This window comes from Lepidochelys olivacea (assembly GCF_965140295.1).
Source record: "Lepidochelys olivacea isolate rLepOli2 genome assembly, chromosome: 23".
In the NCBI taxonomy this organism is placed as follows: domain Eukaryota; kingdom Metazoa; phylum Chordata; order Testudines; family Cheloniidae; genus Lepidochelys; species Lepidochelys olivacea.
In genome coordinates, this window is record NC_140433.1 from 2,246,484 (window position 1) to 2,274,221 (window position 27,738).

The 27,738-nt window shown below is 46.0% G+C and overlaps 1 protein-coding gene across 1 annotated transcript in view; it reads left to right on the forward strand.

Moving 5' to 3' along the window:
* The first annotated feature begins 8,906 nt into the window (after nt 1-8,906).
* Nucleotides 8,907-27,738, forward strand: part of ZNF541 (zinc finger protein 541) — a 56,106-nt gene continuing 37,274 nt past the window's right edge. The window contains exons 1-4 of the mRNA XM_084612089.1: nt 8,907-8,975; nt 11,351-11,756; nt 13,091-13,334; nt 14,544-16,356. Coding sequence (XP_084468215.1) covers nt 11,453-11,756; nt 13,091-13,334; nt 14,544-16,356 — 2,361 coding nt within the window. The 5' untranslated portion in view covers nt 8,907-8,975; nt 11,351-11,452. The remainder of the gene's footprint in view (nt 8,976-11,350; nt 11,757-13,090; nt 13,335-14,543; nt 16,357-27,738) is intronic.

Consider the following 27,738-nt stretch of genomic DNA (forward strand, 5'->3'; position numbering starts at 1 on the left):
GGCATAGCTACATACACTGAGAGCACGCACATTTAAGCAATCAATATACTTTGAGTTTATATACTGAATTCTACTAGCACTACAGTACATTCAAGCACAATTTCAAACTGGCTCTGTGTTCAGGCAGCACAAAGTACAGCTCAAGCAAGGGTCCTCAGCATACCAATTAAAAACTGGTTCTGCCAGAGCGAGAAAGACCTTTCCTGATTGGTCAAAAGTGGAGCAGCTCAGAAAGGAATGGGAAGGGCTATATGCATCACCCTGCATCCTGATTAGACAGGTTAAATGTGATTGACCAGTGTGAGTAATTAATAATCAAGAGGCAGGGCTTTCTGCTTTGTTTATACCCTTTGATTGGCTGAATTTGAATTAGATATACATTCTGTTTATACCTGGGTGGGACTATGGAAGGGTTTATTTTGGTGCATTACACTATAAAAGTGCAGTGCAAACTGAGTGCAGTGACAGTTTAACAGAGGGAGGAAAGAGAAAGGGGTTTGCATAGCCGCCTGCAGCCAAAGCATCATCACTATTTCCTGGCTGTAAATGGCCTTGCGATCAGCCTGCCAAACTGCTGAAAGCTAACCTAATCAGGAATGTAACGTTTAATGAAGGACACAGGGCCATGCAATGGCTTCTATTGTCAAATTTGTACAGGAATTTTGAACACAAAATAGTTTGACTAAAATGTGTGTGAAAGGAAATAAAGATGAAGGATGTTGTTGTTCCCCTTTCATACCTGCATTCCATTCTGCATAATCAGAACTGCTTATAGAGTAATTTTAAGTAATGAAATGAATCCTTATTCACACATGAACAATATTTTTATGTAGAGCTTTTCCACCTCAACCTGAAAAGTTTAATAGGTATAATGAAGTCTATCTTGTCCAGAAATCCTGGCAAGAAGCCACAAAAATTGCTAATTAGGCTTACACATGGGACAACATAGCTCAAACCAACTTCCTTCTTGAAAGGATGTTACCATCAACCAAGCTCTTCATGCCCAGGGCACATTTCCACATGTGAAGAAGGTGATATTGATTTTTTTAAAGAAAGACATATTTTAAAATTGTATTACATTTCCTTAATTTTACAGTCATTTCCCCTTCTCTTTTCAATACACTTAAAAACCAAATAAACAAACACAACCCCCCCCACCTCACCCCCCCCCCCCAAAAAAAACTTACTAGAGTGACAGGAGGCTTCCCCACAGCTAGGTCCTGCCATTCTGAATAACTAGAGCAGCTCCACTGACTTCAGGACAGTGTCACTCACTTACACCAGCAGAGAATTTGGCCAACAAATCCACTGTTCAAAACTAGAGAAAGGGACAAGTTACAATAATATTTTGTAATTCTGCAGCACCTTTCAAAGTGCTTTAAAAATGAGAGATAAGGTGGGTGAGGTAATATCTTTTATTGGATCAACTTCTGTTGGTAAGAGAGACAGGCTTTCGAGTCACATGGAGCTAGGGATGCCAGGCATCCGGTTTTCAACTGGAACGCCTGGTCAAAAAGGGACCTGGTGGCTCCCTGCTAAATGTCCCGCTAAAAGCGGCCAACTCCGTGCACAACTTCCAATTCCTGGAAGCAGCCTGCATGTCCCTCTGGCTCCTAGGCGCAAGGGCAGTAATGGGGGCTCCGTGTGCTGCCCATCCCCATGGCGCCGCCCCAAACGCCAGCTTTGCAGCTCCCACTGGCTAGCCTGGGGGAAGTGCATGGAGGCCCCTGGCCACCCCTGTACCTAGGAGCCAGAGAAACACGCTGGTCGCTTCCCTGGAGCCACCTGAGGTAAGCGCTGCCTGAAGCCCACACCCCAAACCTCCTCCCATGCCCCAACCCCGTGCCCCAGCCCGGAGCCCCCTCCTGCACCACAAACCCCTCATTTCTGCCCCCCCCCGAGCCCACACCCCCAGCCCAGAGCCCGTACTCCCTCCCAAAGCCCAAGTCCTCCCCCAGCCTGCAGCCCCCTCCCATACTCTGAAACCCACGGCCCCACACCCCCAGCCTAGAGCCCCCTCCTGCACCCCAAACCCCTCATCCGCAGCCCCACCCCAGAGCCACACCACCTCCCGCACCCCAACACCCTGCCCCAGCCCAGTGAAAATGAGTGAGTGAGTGAGGGTGGGGGAGAGCAAGCGAGGGAAGGAAGATGAATGGAGTGAGTGGGGGCATGGCCTCAGAGAAGGGGTGGGGCCTTGGAAAAGGGACATGACAGGGTATTTGATTTTCTGCAGTCAGAAAGCTGGCAGCTATATGGAGCTCTTTTTCAGCTCAGCATCATTATGCCCATTTTTTACACGTGGAGAAACCGTGGCATAGGGAGGTGAAGTCACATGTCCATGTTAACAAAGCAGACCCATGGCAGAGCCAGAAATAGAACCTAGGTCTCCAGAGTCACAGTCCAGTGCTCTAATCACTAGGTCATACCAACTCCCATAAAATAAAAATCTTAAACAGCTTTTTAAACCTCAAGCCAGATCCTCAAATAAAGCAAATGCTCACACAGCCCCACTGTTATTAATGGAATTGCACCAATTTCACAGCTAAAGATCTGTCCTTTTAAACAATAAATTAAAATGTCACTGTCCCATTGTAGAGCATGCAAATCAGTAAATCTTTCTGGGCCCAACTCGCCATTATTGTGTACCTTGGGCAGTCATTTACACCAGAGCAAAGTGAGTCAAAAATGCTACAGAAGCATTTTATACCCACTTTCCATTGGTGTAAATGACTATACAAGGTGCAGTGCAATGATGAAACAGGTCATCTGTACCTCAGTTTAACTCTCTGTAAAATGGGATAAATTTTATAGATATATATATGAGCATCATTAGTACTGCTAATAAAACAGTAAATAATGAGCTAGGAGTTTTATAAACCTTGTATCTTCCGAGATTTACAATAGGGAAATTAAAATTTACTCCAAAGTGAGACTTGTCATACAACATGTGGATTAATGTCCCAAAAGAGCATTTTTGTTTGTGCTTTTTTTAAAATAACGAAGTTTAAAATGACAATTGACACTGCTGGACACCTCTAATACATCTTCAGTCCTATTTTAATAGGGCTACTCACATACGAGAGGATCTCACATGAAGATTGAGCGTTTAATTATAAATACAAATTATCTAATCATAAATTGTTCCTGCTTTAACCAATAGACTGCAGTAACAGTAGGCGGGTACTGGGTCACTGCAGTTTTAAAAGCATTGTAGGTGACATACTTTCAATTCTGTGATCTTTTTCCCTTTCTTTTCTCTTCTGAGTTATTTTACTGAGATTCAGGTGATTCCAGAAGACTCTTCTCTCAGCATGACCTGGACTATAATATTAGTAGCAAAAGTGGCCTTAGAACACATTCTGGGACAGAAGGCTATTCCAAAAACATAGTGATGACAAGTAAACAAGCCATTTAAAATCTCTTCCGTTTTAATCATCTCAGCGGTGATATCAGAAAATAGGAACATTTTAAATATATATAGGTCCAAATTCATGCCTGATTTGGAGTCGCACTAGGAATAAATTTGGCGTATGATTTCTAACTTGACAGTAAAAACATTTAAATGGTAATTTTAAAAAGTTAGCTATTCTCCATCCTGAACATATACAATTTAACTATTGAGATTAACGTATGTGGTTTCGTATGGTTCACATGGCTCAAAACAAATTGGAGTTTTTTTGGACTACAGGTTTATTTGCAGGTTTTCTGGTGCAACCAGTAATAAAACAGGTTAAAAAATCTCTGGACACATTCCCTTTGTTCAGATTAATAGGCTTTAAACTCCAAATCAAACAATTAAAAACACTAAAACATACACAGGGCATGTCTTATATTTTCAAAACTCTATGTCCAGCTTCTATCTAGAGTAAGGTGCCATCTGTTTTCTTCTGAAATGTGTCTAGCAACTTTTTAAGGCTTTGAGCTTGATTACCTGGGGTGGAGATAGGAAGCTTGGGGCCTCCTTATGCATCCTCAAGTTCAGGGAGTCACTCTCAGCCAAACCTACTTGACAGAATTGTACCATGTCTGAATATGATTGCCAACAATTGTGGTTAACTGACACAGTAATGAAACTGAGCCTAATTCAGGACAACCCTGCACTCTATGTTGTCATTTACATCAGTGCAAAATGGGCTTTATATAAAAATGTCACATAATCCTGCCAACCTCATCATGGCAGTCCCAAAACTATGAAGATGATAGTACTTTGAAATCTACCTTTATTTAATTGCGATGGATAGTATCAAATGTCACAATTATATAATCAAAAGAATATTTGATTATTTCCTTGTTCTCATTTTGCAGCTTTATTGACATAGAATGTGTTTTCATATCCATGGAAATAGTAGACTATAATAGGTCCTGTTATATTAAGTGCATTAACTTGATGTGCTTGTTCAAGTGCTGAAACAGTTAACATTGTTCTTTATTTGACTGGTCACAATTAGTGTTTAAATTTGAACTGAAATAAATTGAACATGATACTGTATTAAGGTAAATGGTGGAAGTTCACATCTCTCTTGGTGATGTTGTTTTAAGCTGAAAACCAAAGTACATTAGAGAAATTTACAGTGTGAAGGGATAGCTGTTGAAATATAAAACCAAAGTTTTGACCACTTGTCAAGCATGTAATACTGAGTATCAACTTAATACTAGTTTTATCTCACTGATCAGTATGCACACAGATTTCACCTTACCTGCCACTGAAATTCAGCCCCTTTGGGACGGATGGAACACACCAGCTGTTTCTTCAAATGAAACTGTCAAAAAGGGTTTTACTAGATAGAATTGTAACACCCAAATTTAAATTTAGTTAGCACACCAAGGCTAATAACCATGATCATGAATAAAGACATTAGGCTTGGTTCCTCACTCCCTTGCACTTGGTGTAGCTATGTACACCTATTGAAAGGGGGAGTAAAACTACCATTTTGATCTAATGGCATTTTACTTACACGTTGCACTACTGTTCATAACTACACAAGGAGCAAAGTAGTCCTGAATGAGGCCCAGTTTCATGACTGTGTCAGGTTTCAGAGTAGCAGCTGTGTTAGTCTGTATTCGCAAAAAGAAAAGGAGGACTTGTGGCACCTTAGAGACTAACCAATTTACTGTTGGCAATCATGTGAGGCATGGTACAATTCTCTCTTGTCACCTCCTGCAACATATCACCCTGTAACACAATGGAATATTGGAATCCATGCTGACAAAAGACGAGTCTTCTCCTCTATAGCCTTGCCTACACTCGTGATTTGCCTCATGTTCAGCCACCAGTGTAGTTGCACGAGAGCAAATCCCTACCGTAGACAAAGTAAACCTCCATAAACCAATGTTAGAATTAGTACACTTTACCCCGATTTCAAGCAAGGGTAAGTTCATCACAGTTTTCTGTTTTTCTGGTTCGTGATGTGCTGTTGCCTTAGCAAGATGTTCAGGGGACAAGTAAATGTAGCCACCTTTTTTGGGGGGGGGTGGAGTTAGGGAAACAGTCACAGCACCGTCTCATCGGCTTTTTCTCCACTTCTCTCTCCTCTCTCACACCTTCTCCCAACTACACTGTTATACTTTCTCCCTTCCTCCTCCTCATAAACCTCTTCTCTCTCCTTACACTCCCCCCTACAGCCCTCTCATACTTCCATCCCTTCCTCTAAGCAATCACTTTCTTCTTCACGCTTCTTTTCCCATGGTGCCATTATAGAGCAAACCCCTTCCCTCAACGAGTCCTTCTCCATACACCTCCCTCAGACTTCTCACTCCCCAAACACTTCTTCTCACTCATCCAACACCACTCCACCTTCCATTATGCCTCCCCCTAAGCTCCCCTTCACAGCTCCTCCACCCTATATTCATCACACACCTTCCCTTTAACCTCTTCCTGCCTCCATATTCCCCTCACACCTCTCCTTTGCATCTCCGCCTCTCCACACCCTCACGCCTCCCCTCCCACTCACACATCCTCTCCCTGTATGCCCGGTCCCCTCATATCCTCCCACCTTTCCATATATCCTCTGGCCCTCCTCTCCTATCCCCTCCCTCTCTCTCCTCCCACTCCTCCCTATCCCCCTTCCCCATCCCCTCCATTACCCCCACTCCACTTTTCCCTATTCCCTCCCCTACCTCCCACTCCCCATCACCCTCCTCCCTATCCCCTCCCCCACCATATCTCCCACTTCACTTCTCCCCAACCCCTCACACCTTCCCTCCTGACTTCTCTCCCGTCCCTATCCCCTCACAAGTCCTTTCCCCACCCTTTCCCCATATGTCTCTCCCCAACCTCTCCCCCATATACCCCTTCCTATCCTCCCTCCCCTCAAGCCCTGCCCTTCCCCTCCCTTCCCTAGTCTCATATACACTTCCCTATCCCCGCACTCCGCTCTTCCCCCTCCTCCCAACCCTCCCGCTCCCGGTATACCCCCTCCCTGTCCCCTCACACCTCCCCTCCTTTCTCCCTCCCACAAAATGGCGCCGCCCTTCCGCCCCTTTTCCCGCCCAGGCTGTCCCAGCGCCACGTGACCGAGGCGGAGCCGCTCCTCCTGACGGCCCCTCCCCTGTCGGCGCGAGGCTCCGCCGGCGGGGGCGGGGCGGGGCGGGGCGGGGGCGCCTCGTGCCGGGGCCGGAGCCGGGGCCGGCGGGAAGGGGCGCGAGGCGACGGGTAAAGTTGCTGCCTCCTGTGGGGCGGTGCCCCCGGCTCGGAGACACGGCTGGACCCCGGGACAGGGACCCCCCCCATCCGCCCAGGGGCGGGGACCCCCCCCCCCAACGACAGGGACCCCAGCCCATCCCCCCCAGGGGCGGGGACCCCCCATCGACGACAGGGACCCCAGGCCATCCCCGCAGGGGCGCGGACCCCCCCATCCGTCCAGGGGCGGGGACCCCCTATCAACGACAGGGAGCCCCTGCCCATCCCCCCAGGGGCGGGGGACCCCCCCCTCGACGACAGGGACCCCCCGCCCATCCCCCTGGGGGCGGGGGACCCCCCCTCGACGACAGGGAGCCCCTGCCCATCCCCCCAGGGGCGGGGGACCCCCCTCGACGACAGGGACCCCCCGCCCATCCCCCTGGGGCGGGGACCCCCCCTCGACGACAGGGACCCTCTGTCCATCCCCCCAGGGGCGGGGACCCCCCATCAACGACATGGACAGGGACCTCCCGCCCATCCCCCCAGGGGAAGGGAGCCCCAGCCGAACCCGCCGGGAGCAGGGACCTCCCCATCATGGACAGGGGAAGGGGTCTCCCACCTATCCCACAGGGGTAGGGACCCACTCCCATCCCCCTAGGAGCAGAGACCCCCCCAGGGGCAGGCACCCCCCACCTATCCCCTAGGAGCAGAGACCCCCCGCCCAACCCCACCAGGAGCAAGGATCCCCATTATGGACAGAGACCCCCCCAGGGGCTGGGCACCCATCATGGACAGGGGCCCCCCCGGCCATCCCCACCAGAGGCAGTGACCCTCCCATCCAGGGCAGGGACCACCCTGCCCCCTCACCCCCACCACATACTGGGACCGTCACCCCCATTGCGGTTAGGGTCCAGGGATGCCCTGCCCATTCTCTCTAGGAGCAAGGACCCTCCCCCTATCATGAGCAGGGAGCTCCCCATCCATCTCCTCCAGGTGTAGGGATACCCCTCTATCATGGTCAGGCACCCAGCCCATGAGGGGCAGGAGCAGCATCCCCATCAGAGCTAGGAGCCGTGCCCCCCCCCAATTTGAGCAGCAGCCTTATCCCCACCAGGGCCAGGAGCAGTCTCCCCAGGAGTAGTACCAGTCATCACCAGGGCAGGAGCAGCCCCCATCCCTACCCAAGCAGGAACTTCCCCCCTTCTCTACCATGGACAGCAGTCTTCCCCATCCTCATCAGGGGCAGGAGCATTCCCCACCCCCCCACCTTGGCCCAGAGGTAGAAAGCAACCCCCCATCCCTGCCAGGAGGTAGATCACCGCCCACTTCATCCCCAGCAGTGCCAGAGTTCTACCCTCTATTGGCATAGGCCCAGGGGTCGGAGTGGATAAAAATGGATTTAAAATTTTTTGATTCTTTTGAAATTGAATTCAGATTTTTTTATTTAAATTAAATGCATTTTTCTTTTTAAAATAAACCTGTTGAAAATTAAATTTGAAATTGTCAGCCTATATTAAGGCATAAATTTACTATAATCTATTAAAATAATTTAAACTACATACAAAAAATTTCAAGCAGTACATGTTTGCTGTTGAAGTTTAAAGTCAAACCACCGAACTGGTGGAAATTGCTGACTAAGCACCTAGAACCAGAATTTGCTGACATGCTGAGCCAGCTTTTGACAGCAGTAGCCTTTTCAGGTGCAGAGAGAATATTTTCTTCCGTTGGGTTTATTCAACTAGTTCAGTTCAATGGCTAGTTAATACTTAGCTTTCCTCACCTCAGTTCAAACAAGGGCAGCTTCCACCATCTCTCTTATTCTTCGTGTGAGAATGAGGAGGACATGCCCTAGGATAAACTCAGGATCTTCTTTCTTGACAGCATAAACATAGTTACTTCAGCTTTTCTGTCATGTTTCTCTGTCCCTAATACCCTGTTCTCCCATTATCATGCTGCTTCAATTGCCTAGTTACAACCCCCTGGTTATAATGTGCTCTGCCTTCTTACTGATATGCAGTTCAGACCCCCACAACAAAAATTCCAAACAGCTCTGCAATTATAATGTATTTATTAGTCTTCAGCCCTCAGAGACAACGTTAAAAAGTATTTATTCTCCCGCTACCCATTATAAATGATGTTGTGGATTTTAAGGGTATTTTGTTTCCTTATCACCCCAATTTTTTTTTAAAGGATGAATTTAAAAAATACTGTGTGTAACTGAAATTCTCTCAATTCTTTTGACCCAGCAGCTCACAATCCTAAAACTGCGACCTGTGGACCGAAGAGTTCTAAAATGCAGTCCACAGCTGCCTTCTATCTGTAGCTGTGTGAAGACAAAATCAATCAGCTTCAGGTTTTGATTGCTGGTTAATGGAGGCAACTGGCTTTTAATCTAACAAAATAGATTAGAGTGTCAGCAGATTATTAGAGCTATGTGTGTTTATTGGTAGTTTAAAAAACTGATGTGATTGAGCCCAGATTCACACGAGTAGCTTTGCCGATATAAATGTGGTCATGTCTGGGCCCTTTATCTGTAAATTAGCCGTCGTGCTTTTGCTCCTGGCAAATTTAGCGCCTGATCGTGTACAGGCTTATGCATATGCTTAACTTTATGCATGTGAGTAGTCTCACTGAAATCAATGGGATCAATTTGCATAAAGTTAAGCATAAATTTTGCAGGACTGGGCATTAAATGCTATGGTGATGGGCACTCTACAGATAGAAATAGAAGTTAATTTTACCCCCTGTTCTGCAAATTTGAGTGCCCCTGTTTTAACAAAATAATTTTTTTTCTTAACTCTTTGGCCCTGTTCTTGCCATTGTTACTTGGGCAAAAATTCCCAGTGATTTAAATGAGAGCTTTGCTTGAGCAGCAGACCCATTATGGAAGCGTTAGATGTAATTTTAGTAGCTTTATTAAATTATTACAAAAAAATTAAAATCAGTTTTCCAGCCTTCTTTGTCTCTTAAAACAAAGAAAGAAAAGCAATTGAAAGCTTCTATATAGAGGGTGAAGAACTCATTTTTAAGAAAAAGAAATTTAATGCATTTGACTTTAAAAGGAAAATATTTCTTAAAAATTGGGGGTTGGGGAGCATTTAAATATTTTCCTGTTATTCAAGGTGTGAGAGTGGGGAACAAAGGAAGGATACCCAACATATACATTGCTGTATGTACAGCTAAAAAGAATTTATAACAAAAAAATTAGGTGTCATTTTTACTATTCCATCTCCTGTAAAATTTGAACCTATTCTTTGAAAATAATATTGCCCTTGGTCAGAGTAGTATGAGGAAGTTCTTTATTCTCAGATATGCAGCAATAAACTATTCTTTTTGTGGTGGTTGTGAAAACTGTGCCTCTGAGATCTGTATGTCCTGTTCGAGAGAGATATGTTGCAGACTGGATGAAATTCACCTCTCTGCAGGTTCTGTAACCTGGACCTACTTTTTTCTAGGCATATAGCACCATAAGTTACAAACTTATAAACAGGGTCGTTGTCCCACCATCTTTTGACCCCATTGAAATACATGAGATTCAGTGATTTTTTAGGAATGATGTAGTGAATAAATGGTAACATTTTTCATGTTTGCAGCAGCACTGGATGCTGGTAAGGAACTTCAGGTTTCATAGATAATTCAGGCATATTTTAATTATGGACTAGTTCTGGTACATACACTTATTGGCATTTAGCTGTGTGCAATTGTGCATGAATTTTTTTCATATACAGTGTGTAGACTTGGTTTGAATATCTTCTCTGCAGGTTGCATTTCCTAAAATAATATCATCAAGATCAAATTTCTCATCAATCAAGTTTAAGGCAAACCAGGCTTAAATTACTTCACTTGTTCATGACTAGGCTTGGAAAAATTAGATTTTTATTGGTAAATGTCAATTTCACCATACATACACAAATGTATGAAAAATATTGCCATTGATAATAATTGTAATTTATGCATAGAAAAAGTGAGAAAATTGCTGCTTGAGAGCATATTAGAGTTTGATTTAAGGATATTTATTTTGTACGTTTTGATATGTGATGTTGACAGTTTGTGTTTTAACTGGTGTAAAACTAACTTTTTGAATCACAACATATACTGTCATTAAATAGAAAAGGAGTACTTGTGGCACCTTAGAGACTAACCAATTTATTTGAGATTAAGCTTTCGTGAGCTACAGCTGTAGCTTAGTCTCTAAGGTGCCACAAGTACTCCTTTTCTTTTTGCGAATACAGACTAACACGGCTGCTACTCTGAAACCGGTCATTAAATAGTTATTGTCTTAACCCCTCCCATATTTTCCTGCAACTATGAAAAATTAAATAGATAAAAATAGAAAACAATGCTTAAAACCCATAATTTTGTGCAACTGTGAAAATTTAAATTGATAAAAAATTAAAAATGCTTAAATATAAACATCAATATTATCCCTCAAATTTATATTTAAAAAATATGAATTCTGCCAAATCTGTTCCTGATGATCAGTGTAGCTTAAAGAGCAAAATGGATTTAACCACACATACAAAGTTCCAGTTGTTTGAAAGCACTTTTAATTTGAACACATATTTCCATCTAAAATACAAACCAGAAGTATTTATCTAGAATACTATATAATAAGGATTGGTTTATATATATATGGGCTAATGTATCAATACTGGTATTGCTTTCATTTTAAAATGTATTATCTGTTCATCTCTGTTATCTAACTTTTTCCTGTTACCTTTTGTTTAGGAATCTTGCTATACACTAATGCAGTTTTCAAGCTCTGAGTCTTGTCCTAGTTTATCAGAAACCAAAGCATATTCCCTGACCAAACATTAAAGGTGGGTAAACATGGACCAGTACCACCTCAGTGATGAAAACTTCATCCAATCAGAGATGCATATTCCTGGATTTTCAGAGAGTCAAGGGCTGAACTGTAGTGACACTCTCAACCTTAAGCTGTGTCCAGATACAAGAGACATAATGTATACTGGCCTAAGCAGCCTAGATATGGATCCTAGCCTTTCAGCTGCAGATATGGCTAATGACACTTTGGAGGACAATTTAGATGCACTGTCTTTGTATTCTGTGAAGGACTGTGATTTTGTTAAACTCCTTGATGAGTCTGACTTTGGCTCACAGCCTTCTTTGTGTGGTGAGTACATTGGAATCTCCTTTGGTTATAATTTTACAGTTCAGTGTAGCCAGAAATTCTTCAGTAGTTAATTTAGAAGCTAAAGTAGACCTAGTGATAATCTCTTTGGGGCAGGGACATTGGGTAAAATTTTCAAAAGCCCCTAAATGACGAGAAGCCTAAATCCCAATTTCAAGTGCCTTTTGAAAATGAGACTTAAGACTTCTAAGTCACTTAGGTGCTTTTGAAAATTTTGCGTCTTTATTTGTCTTATAAATTGTCATGTGTATTTATAGCTCTATAGAAAATAGTTACTTATAATTACTGTAATATTAAATAGGATAGGAATATTTCCCCTACGACTCTGTTTCCTTAAAATTGTACCATGACTAGGAATACACTCTCTGTTCAAAGTCTTTGCAACTTGATCTCAAAACTGCAAATGGAAAATTTAAAAACATTAAGATAACAGATTTGCTAAATATGCTGCTAACGTTTACATTACTAGCTTTCCTTGAAGCATAGAAGAGACATTCTGTTTAATTTTTGCATTTCAAGTTCTCTGGGAAATGGATTTAGAAGAATGGGCTTTCTCCAAAATTTGCAATTAGAAGTTAAAAGGAGAATGTCCTGAGTAAAATACTGTCCTTGAAAGAACAGGGTAGCATCACTGCTAATGCAGATCAGTGATCATGCAAAAGTTCAAGGAAATTTGAAGACAGAAAAAACAAAAAAACACAAGCAGGAGTGCTCAAATAAGAGAATGATAGAATTTTTTTTATAAAATTTGGTGCTTTTATTTAACTGATTAGGCCAACTGATAAAATTTGTAGTATATCTACCTCTCTCCTTTTTCATTCTGGTTCATAGGTAATTAATCTTAGATTTATGAAAACAATGTAAGCTTAGTGGCTCAATGAATTTATTAACTAGTCAGTCATCTCTGGTGACCTTGGTTTAAATATTGATAAGGTCACAAGTGCAAAATAATTCGGAGGAGTCTCCTGTGTCCATTTTTGTCCAAAAAAGCGGAAACAGTGTGGCAGAATTCAGGTCAGTTGACACTGCTCAAGAGATTCAGGACTGAAATAGCAAGCCACAACTGAGGTGCATTGTCAGAGCTGGGTGAGGACATAGGCCTGGAAAAGCAGTGGTGTTGCAGATCACAGGCTACATTGTTAGACACAAACCTGTGGTGCATCATGCTTGTACTAGTTATCCTGCCCTGTAACTAGGCTCCCAACAGAAAATTTAGGGGAATTAAAAAGAGAAATCTATGAAACCTTACATTATTGGGGTAATTTACTAAGATACTGTGTGTTACCTAATGAGTATAACTTTCACCCTTTATTTAGAATTGGGGCTTCCTGTCCCAGCAGCACCTAAAGAAGTTGAACAAGAAGGAAAGTCCAATTCTGGTAGTGCCAGGAAAGGGAAGCATCAGCACAGCTCTCCTCAAAATCCTGTTCTGGATTGCAGTCTCTGTGGAAAGGTGTTCAGCAGTGCCAGCTCTCTTAGCAAACATAACCTGACTCACAGCCAGGAACGGAAATACATCTGTAAAATCTGCAGCAAGGCTTTTAAACGGCAGGACCACCTGTATGTAGGCGTTTACTAATATAAAGGCATAAAACTATGTTCAGTTTGTTTGTTTGTATGTTTGAAACAGAGTGGATAGTATCCACTTCAGTAGTACTTCATTTTCCTGTTTCAGTTTGGTTTAGACGCACAGTTACCCTACTTTGGTACTTTGGTGTGGGCATTTGTCAGGCCAGCAAACCCCATCAAATTACATTGCAAAGCTATATCAATAGCAGAAGCAAGTTAGTTCTAGCATTTCCAGAGCATATTGGTGCAGGAAGGGCCTCAACTAGCCATATAAGACATAGTTCAGCTACAGAAGACTTGGTAAGCTTGTATTGTGCAATAGCAACTAAGAGCCTTTTATTTTTCTTTCTGCTCAGTGGTCCAGGGAAAAGCTTACTGGTGTTGGAAGTACTTGTACTGGACAGCCAATTCTTGTGTGGTTTCAGCAGCCAATATGTTGTGAACTGCAGTTAAAGATTAAATTTTCACACCATTAATAACTGGGATTCAGTGTTTCAAATGCTGTATGGCATTTGTTCTATCTCTAGTTGTTCTTGAAGTATTGGACCTTCAGTGGTCTATTCTGGTTTCTTGATGTAGCAGTGCTGGTTCAGACTAATTGTATCAAGTCCAAGACATCGGACCAGTGCAAATGCCAGTCCCAGGGAACGGGCTGGAGGTTTCAGTCCGTATTACTATATTTTGAATTAATATGTGTCCTTTAAAATGTTGTTCCGCCCTAAAAGTGTCTCTGTAGAAAGGGCATTGTGGTGTTCCATATTCATTGTTTGTCACTGGTTTCTGTATCAAATTTGCTTTGAAATTTTGAATTTCTCAGTGCTGGCAGTTAAAAAACATCTTTCCTGAGAGTTTTGAGAAGGTCAGTTTTGAATTGGATTCAGCGATAGGCAGCCAGTGCAGGTGATGGAGGGTGGGAGTGATGCAATCCTTCTTCCTAGAGTGAAAAAAAAAGCAGTCGGGCTGCAGCTGTGTGGACCCCTCCTGCTTTAGAGAGCCCTAACTGTGCCTTGTTTTACACTCTGTCCAACCCCTGTGAGTTCTGTAGGAGTTGCACTGGATATGTCAGTGCAGAATTTGACCTTCAGGATTTAATAAAACCATAGAAGTGAGAACTGAAATAGTTCAGGAAAGAAATGATTTAATTTCTGCTAGTCATTTTAATATGAGTCTTCTCTTCTGTCTTTTGTCTTTTTACCTCAGGAGTGGACACATGCTAACACATCAGAAAACAAAACCATTTATGTGTATAGAACAGGGTTGCAATAAGAGTTACTGTGACCATCGGTCGTTGCTTCGACATTATGAAATGCAACACGGCTTGTCTATCTTGAAGGAGGCCACCTGTGATGAAGATGCCTGTAAGGTCTCATCACCTTCTCATGATGCATTTGTCCAAAGAGGACAAGGTAGCTTGAGAATGGAGAGGCTGGCTGTTCACTCTGAATCCAAATCTCCAAATCCTGTCCTGCCCAACAGAGACCTACTGAAATGTATTGTTAGCAGCATTGTAAATCAGAAGCTTCCAACAACTCCAGCATCGTCTGCAGGGGACTTGAAAGGTTCACTGCAGTCTTGCTCCTCTGCAGCTGATAAGGTTTCTTGCATCCCATCTAGCACGACTGCACTATTTGAAGCTACGAGTGACAACGTGGTGAAGGAGCATTATTCTTGCCAAAAGAATGCCACCTCTTCTAATGTGTATGCCATAATAAATCCTGGTAATTTATCTGTGATCACGCCAGGAGAAAACATAGTTACCAGTTTGACTGATACATCCCTGCGTTCAGAATCACAGTTTCCTTTAGAGACTACAGGGCTGGATTATTGGCCAAACAGCACTTTACCTTGTTTTCCATTATTCAGAGGTCAGAAGATTTCTGCAAACTCCTCCCATCAGTCAAGCAGTAATTTTCAGTGGATCAGAAACATGCCAGTTTGTACTAAAAGCAAAGGGAATAGTGTTTATATTAATCACAATCCATCTGTTGCAGCTCAGAATATTTCAGGTGGGTTTCCTGGACCTTCTCATGCATTCGACTCGTTTGCACAGATGTATGAGTGTCCAGATGCTGTGTCATTCGCACTTTTGAAGACCCAAGGGGAAATCTCAGGTGAAACAAAGCTCAGCAGTTTTGAGGAAGCCTTTAGGCCAACAAAAAGACAAGAATGTGACATTGATTCTTGTCACTGGCAGAACATTCAGAAGCATAATGTGTTACAGAATGATGCTAACCCACACTTCAGGCAGCTTTTCATGGAATCCTCCGTGAACCAGGAGCATTTGCAAGTGCAGCAGCACCTGCTCCAAATGTTCACCAAATCTCAACACATTTTGTCCCACACCCAGGTGGTGGCTCCATCACAGAAAGCAACTTCTGAGGTGAAACAGGCTGTAGAAAAACCACTCCAAAATGTATTGCAGCAGCAGCAGGCTGACGTGATTCACTCTCTTCTAGAGCACACACAACGTGGAGGGTCTCCCATGTATATGCAAAAGACTTTGACCCAGTATCAGAAGGATGTGTTATCTGTTAGTGAGGAACAAGGCCAAATAGGAAGGCAGCAAGCAGCAGTTACTTTGCAGTCTTCTCGGTCCCTGTCTGACCCTTTCATAAATTCAGACTCTGTTTACTCTGCCAAGCAGACTAGACCCTTGAAAGGGTGTGTGGGATTCAAAGATACTGACAACCCAAGCCAACCCCAGACTGCAGTATGTGATAAGGCCCTGGGAAACTCTACTTATGGGAAATCACGTCAGCGAGAAAATAACACTTCTGTATATAGCAACAAAGAGAAGAATGAAGGATATTGCAAAGGAACAAGTGGAAAACTACAGTCCAGCAGTGGTAGGCCTCGCCGCTTGTCCAGTGTCCGAAAAGAGAAGCTAAAGTTTGACCTGTCTTGCACAGCTTCTCCAAGTCAAGTGGCCATGGCTTCCTTTTCATTACCTGGTACTTCACCAAGTCATGTGACTGAAAAGAAACACAAACTAACAATTTTTAATAGGATTCAGGTATGTTCAAATCTTCTTTTATTTTTTAGCGAATAAAATAAAAACTTTTAAATAAATAAATAGAAAACAGAGATGGCATCTTCATGGTTAGAGCAGGGAATTAGGAGTCAGAAATCCTGGCTTTTCCTATTGAAAGTCACTGGGAGGTATGTGTCTAACTCATTTGGGTGCTTTGGCATCTTTAAGTATCTAAATAACTTTGTAAATTTGGCCCTCTGTGTCTCAGATTCTCCATCTTTAAAATGAGGATAATGATATTTACCAACCTTTGAGAAGTTGTGACACATTATTGGAGCAGTGACACAAGGCTCCATTTTTTAGCTGAGAAGTGAAACCACTATTGTAACCCTTGTGGTACAAAACAAAACCAAACCACCATGTAAGCTAGTCTTTTTGAAAATTAGGGTGTAAATATATAGGGGAAATTATTTTAAAACTAAGACCTTCTGTACCAAATTTGTATAGAAGATTGCAGTTTATAATGGAAATACTCACACATTTTAACAGGGCTGTGCTAGTAGACTATGCTAATAACTTGTTGCCAAGAGGAATCAAGTTGAAATCTGCTTCTGGATTGAGATGGGACTCTAATCAGCTCATCCAAAAGCAAGTGTTAATGTAGTTGCAGAATAAAACTTCTTTTCAGACTAAAAAAAAAAAAAATCCCCAGCTCTGAAAATATTTAGTATTCCACAGGATAAATAAATAGTTTCACAGTTACTGTTGATCTAGATGTCTTTGTCAGGATCATATTACTACATTATTTTAACATGTGGGAGAAATGCTCATAATTCATTCAGTTCTTCTAGTGAATTATGTATGAGGCTTAGTCACTAATCAGTGAAGATATCTTTCAGTGCTCCCATGGGTTGCACTGAAATATTTCTTTGCTTTTCATAAATCAAAAACAGTAAAGCTTAGTCTGACATCCTTCACACTTGGTAGTGTGACAGGATCCTTATTTCTTGTACTTTATTTGTCAGTGTTGCTGTATTAAACTTCATCTTGAAAGGTGTGGTAAAGTGGGTCCAACATTCTTTTAAACAGCACATCAATTATGTTTTTTGTTTTATTATGAATAAAAATATGGGGCAGTTAGCTGTGCTTTTAACCTGAGATCTGAAAATACTTTATAATTGTTCATGAAGGGGGTTAACATTACCTCTGTTTTATAGTTTGGAAAACTGGGACACAGAGATGTTATGTGATGTTTTAAGTTAATTTGCAGTCTGGAATAGAACCTAGGGTTCCTAACTCTAGGTACTGAGCCTTAGCTATTGGATTTCATTGTTTCCCTGTGTTTTTTTAAATTGGAGGTGGGCAAAGTACGGCCCATGGGACACATCCGGCCCGCGGGACCTTCTTGCCCGGCCCCTGAGCTCCTGGACCAGGAGGCTAGCCCCCGGCCCCTTCCCTGCTGTTCCTCCTCCCCTGCAGCCTCAGCTCACTGCACCACCAGTTCAATGCTCTAGGCGGCGGGGCTGCGAGCTCTTGCTGGGCAGTGCAGCTGCAGAGCTGCTGCCTGACCTGGTGCTCTGTGCTGCACGGTGGCATGGCTGGCTCCAGCCGGGCGGCACGGCAACCTGTCCTGGTGCTCTGAGTGGCACGGCTGTAGCACTGCCAGCCACTGGTGCTCCAGGCAGTGCGGAAAGGGATCAGGGGGGTTGGATAGAGGGCAGGGGAGTTCGGGGTGGTGGTCAGTTGGCGGGGATGTGGATGGGGTTGAGGCAGTCAGAGGGCGGGGAACAGGAGGGTTGAATGGGGTCAGGGGTCCCGGGGGGGCAGTCAGGAAGGAGAGGGGGGGTTGGATGGGGTGGCAGGGGGCAGTCAGAGGCAGGGGTTCCCGGGGCAGTCAGGGAGAAAGGGTGATTGGATGGGGCAGGAGTTCCAGGGGGGCAGTCAGGAATGAGAGGAGGGGTTGGATGGGATGGCAGGGGGCGGGCTGGGGTCCCGGGGGGGCCATCAAGGGACAGGAAACAGGGGGTTGGATGGGGCAGGAGTCCTGGGGGGGGCCGTCAGGGGATGAGAAGCAGGGGGGGTCGGATGGGGGCGGGGGCCGGGCCACGCCTGGCTGTTTGGGGGGGGCACAGCCTCCTCTAGTCAGCCCTCCATACAATTTCGGAAACCTAATGTGGCCCTCAGGCCAAAAAGTTTGCCCACCCCTGTTTTAAAATCTTTTTATTAGTGTTGACAACTTTGGACTCACCAAAAATAATCTTTAGCATTTACATGGCACTTTACATATTTCAAAGTGCATTAAAAACTAATTAATCCAGTGTCAGAGGTTTAAAAATGATTTAACAAGATGAAGTCTCACAGGATGCTTTGTAAAGTCTTTCACCTAGGTTCTTGGTTCAACTTGGGCTCTGGTCAGTAATAAAATATTGCTAGCATCAGACTGTTCAGGGAGCTGTGTGAAATGAGTCAGTACAATAATGGACAGATGTCCATATAGCACAGATCACTTTCTCAATTGGGAGTAATTAGTGCCTAACTGCTTGCATCAGCAGAGAGATAAGGGGCTAAATAGTTATACATAATGAACTTCTCACCCTTAGGGTATGTCTACACTACGGAATAAGGTCGAATTTATAGAAGTCGGTTTTTTAGAAATCGGTTTTATATATTCGAGTGTGTGTGTCCCCACAGAAAATGCTCTAAGTGCATTAAATGCATTAACTCGGCGGAGCGCTTCCACAGTACGGAGGCTAGAGTCGACTTCCGGAACGTTGCACTGTGGGTAGCTATCCCACAGTTCCCGCAGTCTCCGCTGCCCATTGGAATTCTGGGTTGAGATCCCAATGCCTGATGGGGCTAAAACATTGTCGCGGGTGGTTCTGGGTACATATCGTCAGGACCCCGTTCCCTCCCTCCTTCCGTGAAAACAAGGGCAGACAATCGTTTCGCGCCTTTTTTTCTGAGTTACCTGTGCAGACACCATACCACTGCAAGCATGGAGCCCGCTCAGGTAACCGTCACCCTATGTCTCCTGGGTGCTGGCAGACGTGGTACGGCATTGCTACACAGTAGCAGCAACCCCTTGCCTTGTGGCAGCAGACGGTACAGTACGACTGGTAGCCATCATCGTCATGTCCGAGGTGCTCCTGGTCGCCTCTGTGAGGTCGATCAGGAGCGCCTGGGCAGACATGGGCGCAGGGACTAAATTTGGAGTGACTTGACCAGGTCATTCTCTTTAGTCCTGCAGTCAGTCCTATTGAACTGTCTTATGGTGAGCGGGCAGGCGATACGGACTGCTAGCAGTCGTACTGTACCATCTTCTGCCGAGCAGCCATGAGATGTGGATGGCATGCAGTCCTTCTGCACCGTCTGCTGCCAGCCAAAGATGTAAAAGATAGATGGAGTGGATCAAAACAAGAAATAGACCAGATTTGTTTTGTACTCATTTGCTTCCCCCCCTCCCCTGTCTAGGGGACTCATTCTTCTAGATCACACTGCAGTCACTCACAGAGAAGGTGCAGTGAGGTAAATCTAGCCATGTGTCAATCAGAGGCCAGGCTAACCTTCTTGTTCCAATAAGGACAAAAACTTAGGTGCACCATTTCTTATTGGAACCCTCCGTGCAGTCCTGCCTGAAATACTCCTTGATGTAAAGCCACCCCCTTTGTTGATTTTAGCTCCCTGAAGCCAACCCTGTAAGCGCCCCTCCCGGTGTCAGAGCAACAGCAAACAATCGGGCATCTGAGAGTGCTGTCCAGAGCAGTCACAATGGAGCACTCTGATGGGGCTAAAACATTGTCGCGGGTGGTTCTGGGTACGTATCGTCAGGCCCCCGTTCCCTCCCTCCCTCCGTGAAAGCAAGGGCAGACAATCATTTCGCGCCTTTTTTCCTGAGTTACCTGTGCAGACGCCATAGCACGGCAAGCATGGAGCCCGCTCAGGTAACCGTCACCCTATGTCTCCTGGGTGCTGGCAGACGCGGTACGGCTTTGCTGCACAGTAGCAGCAACCCATTGCCTTCTGGCAGCAGACGGTGCAATACGACTGGTAGTCGTCCTCGTCGTGTCCGAGGTGCTCCTGGCCACGTCGGCTGGGAGCGCCTGGGCAGACATGGGCGCAGGGACTAAATTTGGAGTGACCTGACCAGGTCATTCTCTTTAGTCCTGCAGTCAGTCCTATTGAACCGTCTTATGGTGAGCGGGCAGGCGATACGGACTGCTAGCAGTCATACTGTACCATCTTCTGCCAGGCAGGCAAGAGATGAGGATTGCTAGCAGTCGTATTGTACCATCTTCTGCCAGGCAGGCAAGAGATGAAGATGGCTAGCAGTCGTACTGTACCATCTTCTGCCGAGCAGCCATGAGATGTGGATGGCATGCAGTCCTTCTGCACCGTCTGCTGCCAGCCAAAGATGTAAAAGATAGATGGAGTGGGTCAGAACAAGAAATAGACCAGATTTGTTTTGTACTCATTTGCCTCCTCCCTTGTCTAGGGGACTCATTCCTCTAGATCACACTGCAGTCACTCACAGAGAAGGTGCAGCGAGGTAAATCTAGCCATGTATCAATCAGAGGCCAGGCTAACCTCCTTGTTCCAATAAGAACGATAACTTAGGTGCACCATTTCTTATTGGAACCCTCCGTGCAGTCCTGCCTGAAATACTCCTTGATGTACAGGCACCCCCTTTGTTGATTTTAGCTCCCTGAAGCCAACCCTGTAAGCCGTGTCGTCAGTCGCCCCTCCCTCCGTCAGAATCATAGAATCATAGAATATCAGGGTTGGAAGGGACCCCAGAAGGTCATCTAGTCCAACCCCCTGCTCAAAGCAGGACCAATTCCCAGTTAAATCATCCCAGCCAGGGCTTTGTCAAGCCTGACCTTAAAAACCTCTAAGGAAGGAGATTCTACCACCTCCCTAGGTAACGCATTCCAGTGTTTCACCGCCCTCTTAGTGAAAAAGTTTTTCCTAATATCCAATCTAAACCTCCCCCACTGCAACTTGAGACCATTACTCCTCGTTCTGTCATCTGCTACCATTGAGAACAGTCTAGAGCCATCCTCTTTGGAACCCCCTTTCAGGTAGTTGAAAGCAGCTATCAAATCCCCCCTCATTCTTCTCTTCTGCAGGCTAAACAATCCCAGCTCCCTCAGCCTCTCCTCATAAGTCATGTGTTCCAGTCCCCTAATCATTTTTGTTGCCCTTCGCTGGACTCTCTCCAATTTATCCACATCCTTCTTGAAGTGTGGGGCCCAAAACTGGACACAGTACTCCAGATGAGGCCTCACCAATGTCGAATAGAGGGGAACGATCACGTCCCTCGATCTGCTCGCTATGCCCCTACTTGTACATCCCAAAATGCCATTGGCCTTCTTGGCAACAAGGGCACACTGCTGACTCATATCCAGCTTCTCGTCCACTGTCACCCCTAGGTCCTTTTCTGCAGAACTGCTGCCTAGCCATTCGGTCCCTAGTCTGTAGCTGTGCATTGGGTTCTTCCGTCCTAAGTGCAGGACCCTGCACTTATCCTTATTGAACCTCATCAGATTCCTTTTGGCCCAATCTTCCAATTGGTCTAGGTCCTTCTGTATCCTATCCCTCCCCTCCAGCGTATCTACCACTCCTCCCAGTTTAGTATCATCCGCAAATTTGCTGAGAGTGCAATCCACACCATCCTCCAGATCATTTATGAAGATATTGAATAAAACCGGCCCCAGGACCGACCCTTGGGGCACTCCACTTGATACCGGCTGCCAACTAGACATGGAGCCATTGATCACTACCCGTTGAGCCCGACAATTTAGCCAGCTTTCTACCCACCTTATAGTGCATTCATCCAGCCCATACTTCCTTAACTTGCTGACAAGAATACTATGGGAGACCGTGTCAAAAGCTTTGCTAAAGTCAAGAAACAATACATCCACTGCTTTCCCTTCATCCACAGAACCAGTAATCTCATCATAAAAGGCGATTAGATTAGTCAGGCATGACCTTCCCTTGGTGAATCCATGCTGGCTGTTCCTGATCACTTTCCTCTCATGCAAGTGCTTCAGGATTGATTCTTTGAGGACCTGCTCCATGATTTTTCCAGGGACTGAGGTGAGGCTGACTGGCCTGTAGTTCCCAGGATCTTCCTTCTTCCCTTTTTTAAAGATTGGCACTACATTAGCCTTTTTCCAGTCAGCCGGGACTTCCCCGGTTCGCCACGAGTTTTCAAAGATAATGGCCAGTGGCTCTGCAATCACAGCCGCCAATTCCTTCAGCACTCTCGGATGCAACTCATCCGGCCCCATGGACTTGTGCACGTCCAGCTTTTCTAAATAGTCCCTAACCGCCTCTATCTCCACAGAGGGCTGGCCATCTCTTCCGCATTTTGTGATGCCCAGCGCAGCAGTCTGGGAGCTGACCTTGTTAGTGAAAACAGAGGCAAAAAAAGCATTGAGTACATTAGCTTTTTCCACATCCTCTGTCACTAGGTTGCCTCCCTCATTCAGTAAGGGGCCCACACATTCCTTGGCTTTCTTCTTGTTGCCAACATACCTGAAGAAACCCTTCTTGTTACTCTTGACATCTCTGGCTAGCTGCAGCTCCAGGTGCGATTTGGCCCTCCTGATAACATTCCTACATGCCCGAGCAATATTTTTATACTCTTCCCTGGTCATATGTCCAACCTTCCACTTCTTGTAAGCTTCTTTTTTATGTTTAATATCCGCTAGGATTTCACCATTAAGCCAAGCTGGTCGCCTGCCATATTTACTATTCTTTCGACTCATCGGGATGGTTTGTCCCTGTAACCTCAACAGGGATTCCTTGAAATACAGCCAGCTCTCCTGGACTCCTTTCCCCTTCAAGTTAGTCCCCCAGGGGATCCTGGCCATCCGTTCCCTGAAGGAGTCGAAGTCTGCTTTCCTGAAGTCCAGGGTCCGTATCCTGCTGCTTACCTTTCTTCCCTGCGTCAGGATCCTGAACTCAATCAACTCATGGTCACTGCCTCCCAGATTCCCATCCACTTTTGCTTCCCCCACTAATTCTACCCGGTTTGTGAGCAGCAGGTCAAGAAAAGCGCCCCCCCTAGTTGGCTCCTCTAGCACTTGCGCCAGGAAATTGTCCCCTACGCTTTCCAAAAACTTCCTGGATTGTCTATGCACCGCTGTATTGCTCTCCCAGCAGATATCAGGAAAATTAAAGTCACCCATGAGAATCAGGGCATGCGATCTAGTAGCTTCCGTGAGCTGCCGGAAGAAAGCCTCATCCACCTCATCCCCCTGGTCCGGTGGTCTATAGCAGACTCCCACCACTACATCACTCTTGTTGCACACACTTCTAAACTTAATCCAGAGACACTCAGGTTTTTCTGCAGTTTCATACCGGAGCTCTGAGCAGTCATACTGCTCCCTTACATACAGTGCTACTCCCCCACCTTTTCTGCCCTGCCTGTCCTTCCTGAACAGTTTATAACCATCCATGACAGTACTCCAGTCATGTGAGTTATCCCACCAAGTCTCTGTTATTCCGATCACGTCATAGTTCCTTGACATCACCAGGACCTCCAGTTCTCCCTGCTTGTTTCCAAGGCTTTGTGCATTTGTATATAAGCACTTGAGATAACCTGTTGATCGCCCCTCATTGCCAGTATGAGGCAGGAGCCCTCCCCTCACAGACATTCCTGCCTGTGCTTCCTCCCGGTATCCCGCTTTCCCACTTACCTCAGGGCTTTGGTCTCCTTCCCCCGGTGAACCTAGTTTAAAGCCCTCCTCACTAGGTTAGCCAGCCTGCTGGCAAAGATGCTCTTCCCTCTCTTTGTAAGATGGAGCCCGTCTCTGCCCAGCACTCCTCCTTCATGGAACACCATCCCATGGTCAAAGAAACCAAAGCCTTCTCTCCGACACCACCTGCGTAGCCATTCGTTGACTTCCATGATTCGACGCTCCCTACCTAGGCCTTTTCCTTCCACGGGGAGGATGGACGAGAACACCACTTGCGCCTCCAACTCCTTTATTCTTCTTCCTAGAGCCACATAGTCCGCAGTGATCCGCTCGAGGTCATTCTTGGCAGTATCATTGGTGCCCACGTGGAGAAGCAGGAAGGGGTAGCGATCCGAGGGCTTGATGAGTCTCGGCAGTCTCTCCGTCACATCGCGAATCTTAGCCCCTGGCAAGCAGCAGACTTCTCGGTTTTCCCGGTCAGGGCGGCAGATAGATGACTCAGTCCCCCGGAGGAGAGAGTCCCCGACCACCACCACCCGCCTTCTCCTCTTGGGGGTGGTGGTCGTGGAACCCCCAACCTCAGGACAGCGCATCTCATGCCTTCCAACCAGCAGAGTCTCCTTCTGCTTTCTCGCCCCAGACATATCATCTGGTCCACTCTCCGCAACGATACCTGTGGAGAGAACATGAAAGCGGTTAGTTACCTGTGTCTGTGTTACTGGAACCCGGACATTCCGCTTACCTCTTCTGGAGGTCACATGTTGCCAAGCTTCTTCACTGGCCTCTTGGCTCCTCTGTGCAACCTGCTCTATATCTGTAGAGCTTTGGCAGACAATCGTTCCATGCCTTTTTTCTGTGCGGACGCCATACCAAGGCAAGCATGGAGGCCGCTCAGCTCACTTTGGCAATTAGGAGCACATTAAACACCACACGCATTATCCAGCAGTATATGCAGCACCAGAACCTGGCAAAGCGATACCGGGCGAGGAGGCGACGTCAGCGCGGTCACGTGAGTGATCAGGACATGGACACAGATTTCTCTGAAAGCATGGGCCCTGCCACTGCATGCATCATGGTGCTAATGGGGCAGGTTCATGCTGTGGAATGCCAATTCTGGGCTCGGGAAACAAGCACAGACTGGTGGGACCGCATAATGTTGCAGGTCTGGGACGATTCCCAGTGGCTGCGAAACTTTCGCATGCGTAAGGGCACTTTCATGGAACTTTGTGACTTGCTTTCTCCTGCCCTGAAGCGCATGAATACCAAGATGAGAGCAGCCCTCAGAGTTGAGAAGCGAGTGGCGATAGCCCTGTGGAAGCTTGCAACGCCAGACAGCTACCGGTCAGTTGGGAATCAATTTGGAGTGGGCAAATCTACAGTGGGGGCTGCTGTGATGCAAGTAGCCCACGCAATCAAAGATCTGCTGATATCAAGGGTAGTGACCCTGGGAAATGTGCAGGTCATAGTGGATGGCTTTGCTGCAATGGGATTCCCTAACTGTGGTGGGGCTATAGACGGAACCCATATCCCTATCTTGGCACCGGAGCACCAAGCTGCCGAGTACATAAACCGCAAGGGGTACTTTTCGATAGTGCTGCAAGCTCTGGTGGATCACAAGGGACGTTTCCCCAACATCAACGTGGGATGGCCGGGAAAGGTGCATGATGCTCGCATCTTCAGGAACTCTGGTCTGTTTCAAAAGCTGCAGGAAGGGACTTTATTCCCAGACCAGAAAATAACTGTTGGGGATGTTGAAATGCCTATATGTATCCTTGGGGACCCAGCCTACTCCTTAATGCCATGGCTCATGAAGCCGTACACAGGCAGCCTGGACAGTAGTCAGGAGCTGTTCAACTACAGGCTGAGCAAGTGCAGAATGGTGGTAGAATGTGCATTTGGACGTTTAAAGGCGCGCTGGCGCAGTTTACTGACTCGCTTAGACCTCAGCGAAACCAATATTCCCACTGTTATTACTGCTTGCTGTGTGCTCCACAATATCTGTGAGAGTAAGGGGGAGACGTTTATGGCGGGGTGGGAGGTTGAGGCAAATCGCCTGGCTGCTGGTTACGCGCAGCCAGACACCAGGGCGGTTAGAAGAGCACAGGAGGGCGCGGTACGCATCAGAGAAGCTTTGAAAACCAGTTTCATGACTGGCCAGGCTACGGTGTGAAAGTTCTGTTTGTTTCTCCTTGATGAAACCCCCCGCCCCTTGGTTCACTCTACTTCCCTGTAAGCTAACCACCCGCCCCTCCTCCCTTCAATCACCGCTTGCAGAGGCAATAAAGTCATTGTTGCTTCACATTCATGCATTCTTTATTCATTCATCACACAAATAGGGGGATGACTACCAAGGTAGCCCAGGAGGGCTGGTGGAGGAGGGAAGGAAAATGCCACACAGCACTTTAAGCACAGCACTTTAAAAGTTTACAACTTTAAAATTTATTGAATGACAGCCTTCTTTTTTTTGGGCAATCCTCTGTGGTGGAGTGGCTGGTTGGCCGGAGGCCCCCTCACCACGTTCTTGGGCGTCTGGGTGTGGAGGCTATGGAACTTGGGGAGGAGGGCGGTTGGTTACAGAGGGGCAGCAGTGGCAGTCTGTGCTCCAGCTGCCTTTGCTGCAGCTCAACCATACACTGGAGCATACTGGTTTGGTCCTGCAGCAGCCTCAGCATTGAATCCTGCCTCCTCTCATCACGCTGCCGCCACATTTGAGCTTCAGCCCTGTCTTCAGCCCGCCACTTACTCTCTTCAGCCCGCCACTTACTCTCTTCAGCCCACCACTTACTCTCTTCAGCCCGCCACCTCTCCTCCCGGTCATTTTGTGCTTTTCTGCACTCTGACATTATTTGCCTCCACGCATTCGTCTGTGCTCTGTCAGTGTGGGAGGACAGCATGAGCTCGGAGAACATTTCATCGTGAGTGCGTTTTTCTTTCTTTCTAAGCTTCACTAGCCTCTGGGAAGGAGAAGATCCTGTGATCATTGAAACACATGCAGCTGGTGGAGAAAAAAAAAAGGGACAGCGGTATTTAAAAAGACACGTTTTATAAAATAGTGGCTACACTCTTTCAGGGTAAACCTTGCTGTTAACATTACATACATAGCACATGTGCTTTCGTTACAAGGTCGCATTTTGCCTCCTCCCACCGCGTGACTACCCCCTCAACCTTCCCCTCCCTGTGGCTAACAGCGGGGAACATTTCTGTTTAGCCACAGGCAAACAGCCCAGCAGGAATGGGCTCCTCTGAGTGTCCCCTGAAGAAAAGCACTCTATTTCAACCAGGTGACCGTGAATTATATCTCACTCTCCTGAGGATAACACAGAGAGATAAAGAACGGATGTTGTTTGAATGCCAGCAAACATACACTGCAATGCTTTGTTCTACAATGATTCCCGAGTATGTGTTACTGGCCTGGAGTGGTAAAGTGTCCTACCATGAAGGACGCAATAAGGCTGCCCTCCCCAGAAACCTTTTGCAAAGGCTTTAGGACTACATCTAGGAGAACCGCAAATGCCAGGGCAAAGTAATCCTTTCACATGCTTGCTTTTAAACCATGTATAGTATTTTAAAAGGTACACTTACCAGAGGTCCCTTCTCCGCCTGCTGGGTCCAGGAGGCAGCCTTGGGTGGGTTCGGGGGGTACTGGCTCCAGGTCTAGGGTGAGAAACAGTTCCTGGCTGTCGGGAAAACCGGTTTCTCCGCTTGCTTGCTGTGAGCTATC